This window comes from Nicotiana sylvestris, chromosome 5 (genome assembly GCF_000393655.2).
Source record: "Nicotiana sylvestris chromosome 5, ASM39365v2, whole genome shotgun sequence".
NCBI lineage: Eukaryota > Viridiplantae > Streptophyta > Magnoliopsida > Solanales > Solanaceae > Nicotiana > Nicotiana sylvestris.
This window is the reverse complement of record NC_091061.1, coordinates 176,758,317-176,763,652: the sequence shown is the minus strand read 5'-3', so window position 1 is coordinate 176,763,652 and position 5,336 is coordinate 176,758,317. Positions and strand designations below refer to the sequence as shown.

Genomic DNA, 5,336 nt, shown 5'->3' with positions numbered 1-5,336 from the left:
CCTTTTAATTAGCAATATTCATATTACATAATTTTATTGTCTTTATTGTAGAATATTTTAGAATAATGTCATGACACATCTCATATTTCGTATTATTTTCTTGGAAAATACTTTATATAGTTGTATTTTACCGGGATTAAAGAAATATTTTGTGCATAATTTATATATGTTTTTTTTCTACGAAGATTTTACCGGAAAAAAAACTCCGAAAAAACCCGAATAACCCGAAAACCCGAAAGTGAAAAACCCGAGTTTTATTGATTTGGTTTGATCTTTAGATTTAATAACCCGACACAATTGGTTTGGTAATTGTAAAATCCGAATCAACCCGACCTATGTACACCCCTAATTGCTATATTAATAACTACATGTGACTTTGCCAATATTGCATGGAATTTCAATTCATGGATCATCCTATGCATAGCTCGAAAGCTTGAAAGGAAATTATTTCCAATGAATGAAATTGCCCACTAATCAATTATGACAACAATTTATAGAATTTTTAGTTCTTTTCAGAGATCACGAAAAGTCACATGTAAAATAGAAATTATCACAGCTCCAAAAACTACCCTTGGCCGAACAAACTGTATCATATTTTTCCTCAGGTACTATGCATTAGGGAAGGCGTAAATTCCAACCAATTGCAAGTTCCCAGTGTCTCTTTTGATTCAGGAACAGTTTCCACTGGACACAACTAATCCAATAGTAAAATAGACCTCTTGACTCAGAGGGTTCAGCACTATATCGGAATCTTCTAAAACATCTCCTGCACCACATGGTATAAATAGAGGTGGCAATTCCGGAATACAAGTGCTAAAGGATTCACGAGCAGAGAAGGCATTTTTATTAAGGATGCTGCACCAAGCGGCCAACATTAATGTTATGCTGTTAACATTCCTTACCTGACAAAGTAACAACTTTTGCATACACACGAGCATCTGGAAGTATATGTTGCTTACGTAATTCATGCTATCATTCAGTCAAATAAGGAAGAGAATGTGTTTTAATCAAAGTATTCATGGCAAAGAACAGTCATAGAGACTTTCAAATGCTAGCTTACTATATATACCTTGCAACAAAAACCTAATCCTCAAAAGTGCAAAAGATGATGATATCGTTTGTCTAACCCATGACTTTTGGTCGCCAACCCTCAATGACATCCTCTTTTAGCGCCCGCGTGTTGATGAATGATTCCCTGGAGAATATACTCTGAGCACAAAACAAATCAAGGTATAAGAATCTATTCAGTTGGCAACTGTCCCACCAGACCGACAAATGCATGAATTAGTATTTTCTACTGGAAAAGGAATTTCTTTGGCTTTCATCTTTGATCTTGTCTTATTTCTCTATTTATTCTTTTTTTTAAGTATTTGTTAGGATTTGTGGGAAGAAGAGGATCTTAGGAGGTATAGGAAGACGAGAGAGTAATGAAAACATAATAACTTAGAGGAATCCTAAATCCTCATTCTACGAGTCCTAATTCACTTTCTCAATACATCTCCAAATACTTGTGAATCAAAGCCAAAGCAAATTTTAGGTTTCAGTGCGACTTTAGGATCTTCAACTTAAAGACAAAACAAAAACACATACACAGAGAGTGTTTGACACAAATTTAACAAGAGATATTAAGAGAGTGCATTGCACATATACAGATACATCAGACGGTCAGGACTTGAAATTATTCATAGTCTATAAAACTGAAAGAGACTATATAAAACTGAGCTGGAGATCGATTTTTTATTAATGGAAACTGCCTGCTGTTTTATTTTTATAAAAATCTACCAACCCAGACAGAGAAACTATTTCTTAGGCCAAAATCTCAACTTTTGAGACTGACAAACAAAAGAATGTAGCAACAAAATCAAGATGTGTGAACTTCCTATTACATTCACTGGGTATCAGAGGCTATGATAAGGAATTATTGCTATAAGAAGCCAGGTTCAGCAACTAAAGCCTGATACTGTTATTAGATGCTGCATAAACTGAACAAGGATCAATATAATTACTTTAAAAGATGATGAAGATAACCTAAAAAGGAGATGCATAAACTTTGTGTACCTTCATGTACGACTTCACGTAGGGAAATGAATCTGGAACAGACCAATTCTTATAATGCCCCAAAGCTATTTCTAAATGGTATAGCTTTGGTCCAAGCGACAGATCCGCGGCAGATACCTCATTTCCATTTATAAATGGGCCCTTCAAGCAAAAAGATAGAAAGACTTTGTCAACAGTTGCTAGAAGTTGGAAGGAATACAATTAGAAGTAACCTGTTTGAAAAACATGTGCATAAGTCAAAGCACATTTGTGTAATTCAGCAATTCAAAATTCCCACAAGCCAGGACATAGTTTTTCATTAAAAGGATCTTTGGCTTTCACACGAAAGGGCAACTGAAGAAAACATCATTTTGGCTTATTTCTTTCATCTTTCTCCTTAACTTTCTTGCTGTTATACCACTCTTTGAGATTCTAGCAGTGTTGATGCAAACTTGACTTCGATTTGGAGAAGATTAAAAGAAAAAAAAGTTTTGGGCAAGAAAAATGAAACGTGTATGTCTCAGACCAATTTGATAGGGCATACTGGTTTATTGATTTTCTTGCATTTGCCAAACTAGGCAAAAAGCAATCTAAGTATTTGCCCGACCCAAGTAAACCTGACAAATTGCAACTAAAACAAGAGGAAAAACCACTTCTATCCAACTTCAGCACAGTTAAGTGTAAGCTGTAGAAAATGTAGCTAAAATGGCAACTAGAGAATTATATGATAGACCAAAATAGCACCAGTTCAGCTGGGAGAAGAGCATACTTTACAAAACCTCAATTGAATTACTCTCCAGCATTTCCATAAGCAGCAAAAACATCATGTTATGCCTTTCATATGATGAATTTTTAAAGCTTGACCACCTCTCGTATTCTCAAATTCAGGCCTGTCACTAACTCTGGTAGCCTAAGGAGTCGTTTGGTACGATGGTGGGGTAAACCAAAATATCCCATGGGATTAGCTATCCCACCTTTTATATGGGATAGCTAACCCCACCATTTTAGTGGAAAATTTATCCCGAGATTAGCTAATACCTATAACAAACGTGGAATATATACAATCCCAAATTCTATCCCGGGATTATTATCCTTATCCCTTGTACCAAACGACCCCTAAGAACATAGAAAACCAAAAGAACTTGATTGTTCAAAATGCAGGGTATGCTCTTCTCACCCTAAAATTCATTAACGGCATAATATAAACACAAGCATCGCGCACATATACAGATAAATTCAATCACTTACATTTTCTTTAAGGTAATCATTGAAAGCTGTCAGCTCATCAAGTAATTCCTGCTCTGTTCCATCACTCGGGTCTTTGCTTTTCAGAAAAGCAACAAACTTTGGAAAGATCTTTGATCCACTACAAGAATATGAAACATAATGAGATACAATTGTACATTAAAACGCCAATAATTAGCAATTAGATTCTTCATAGGCAGACATAATATAAAACTGCACATCAATGATCGCGACAGGTAAAACCTACACGGAAGCCTTCTCGGGAGGAGTTGTCAGCGGAGGTTCGGGGAACTTCTCCTCGAGTGCCTGTGTGATGACATCTGAATCCGGAACCCATTTCTCATCAAGCTTTATAAGTGGAACTTTACCTTCAGGACTTATCTTCAAAAACCTAGATAAATTGTTATATAAAGAGCTTCGGTTACTTAAAAATGCACAACTTGAAAATAATAGTACTAAATTATCACCCTATGTGGCAACAACTAACTTGGGTATAAGGATGTCAAAAACTAACCATTCAGGCTTGTTTCTCAAATCAACATACTTCATGTCATATGGAAGGTTCTTTTCCTCCAAAGTCAGTAAAACCCTCTGCGTAAACGGGCCTAAATGGGAGGGGGGGGAAAAAGGAAGCAATGTGACTCCAAAATTTCAATTCAAAATGTTGTTCTTTTACTAATGCCAACAACAACTATGACTAAGCCACAGACCCAAACAAGCTAGGGTCGGCTATATGAATCATCACTTCTCCATTTTAGTTCAATCTCATATCATTATATCAAATAAAAATAAAAATGAAAAAATTTAGTTAAATGTATATAAATTATAGCAATAATAATGACAACAATACTACTATTATAGTAATACTGTATTTCACTAATGCCACTAGTGCTATAATGCGTAGCTATGATTAACAAGTTAGTCCACAAAGAAGGTTAATCAACTAAAATACAACAACAACAACAAAAACAACAAGAAATCCAGTGTAATCCCATAAGTGAGGTCTGGGAAGGTTAGTATGTACGTAGACTTTACCCCTGCTTATAATAATAGAGAGGTTATTTCTGATAGACCCTCGGCTCAAGAGTTAATCAACTAAAATGTTCCCAGTAAATACTTCATGTACCATATCTGCCCCAGTAAAACAAAATTCTAACAGAAGAAATGTAACTTTTGGAGCTCCCACATTTTATCAGTAGCAAAATTGTTCTTAGTAAAGCAAAATGTTCCCAAAAAACACTAAATTTTAGTATAATCAAGAAATGCTTCTGTGACTTTACTGTACCACAAATGAATAAGCAATAAGCAATAAACACCAAGAATATCATTATCAGAACTAATAAAGATTATCAATGAAATAAGGGTTAGCAATTGAGGAATTTTGACATACAGTCGCCGAGCTTGTTAGGGGTAGTAAGTGATTGTTTGACACAAATTTCAAGAGGGGCCATTGATATTATAGTAAAAGCTCTTCTGGGGGCTATAAATTTGGGGCGTTGGATTTTGGCAAAGTGTTTGATAGAAGTTGAAAGTGTAGCTGCTGATGGTGTTATCTTCACTGTCGACATTTTGCACCCTCGCTCTGTGGTAGTTAGTGTGTTGCTGCAGAAGGCTCTAGGCCTAAAATTTAGCAACGTGAAAGAAGTGACAGTGTTGGTGATTTGATGAGTGGACGTGTGGCAATTAGCAATGGTATAGGTGAGAGAGCCCAACATATGGTGTGGTGTGGAATTCAATTTTATCTCGAGGGTTTTGTAAAGATGAATGTAGACATGATTAGTGGGATTGAACTTTTCGGGGCAAGTGCACATATAGTTATTCTTTGGGATGTTTTTTAGAGATTAGTTATTGCTTATTTTATACTAGAATTTTAAATTAAAAATCTTAAAGCCGAGTCATGATATTTTTGTCCCGAAAATTTAAACTGAATAACTGAAATTCAGGACGCACTGACCAATTCGTAAATAGCAGCCCGAAAGAGTGGCTACCTGGTGTCATTTCGACGAGTTTTTTTACCCTTAATTAGGGGTGCAGTCTGCGTAGGCATTTGCATT

General features: G+C 35.6%; 1 protein-coding gene across 1 annotated transcript; it reads right to left on the bottom strand.

Annotated features, from left to right (window-relative positions):
* Window positions 1-939: 939 nt before the first annotated feature.
* Window positions 940-5,051, bottom strand: LOC104243291 (glutathione S-transferase DHAR3, chloroplastic). Its single transcript, XM_009798470.2, has 6 exons — window positions 4,673-5,051; window positions 3,797-3,887; window positions 3,530-3,673; window positions 3,286-3,403; window positions 2,059-2,199; window positions 940-1,209 (listed from the first exon to the last, which is right to left on the bottom strand). The coding sequence occupies exons 1-6, from the start codon at window positions 4,995-4,997 to the stop codon at window positions 1,123-1,125; spliced, it is 906 nt and encodes a 301-aa protein (XP_009796772.1). The 5' UTR covers window positions 4,998-5,051; the 3' UTR covers window positions 940-1,122.
* Between the last annotated feature and the right edge of the window lie 285 nt (window positions 5,052-5,336).

What these genes read in the sequence shown, in the direction of transcription:
- LOC104243291 (XM_009798470.2), bottom strand. Translation starts at nt 4,997, where the DNA reads ATGTTGGGCTCTCTCACCTATACCATTGCTAATTGCCACACGTCCACT. An exon ending in ATGATTACCTTAAAGAAAAT is followed by an intron (nt 2,200 to 3,285) that starts GTAAGTGATTGA and finishes TTTTGCTTGAAG; the next exon opens with GGCCCATTTATAAATGGAAA. An exon ending in ACGTGAAGTCGTACATGAAG is followed by an intron (nt 1,210 to 2,058) that starts GTACACAAAGTT and finishes TTTTGTGCTCAG; the next exon opens with AGTATATTCTCCAGGGAATC.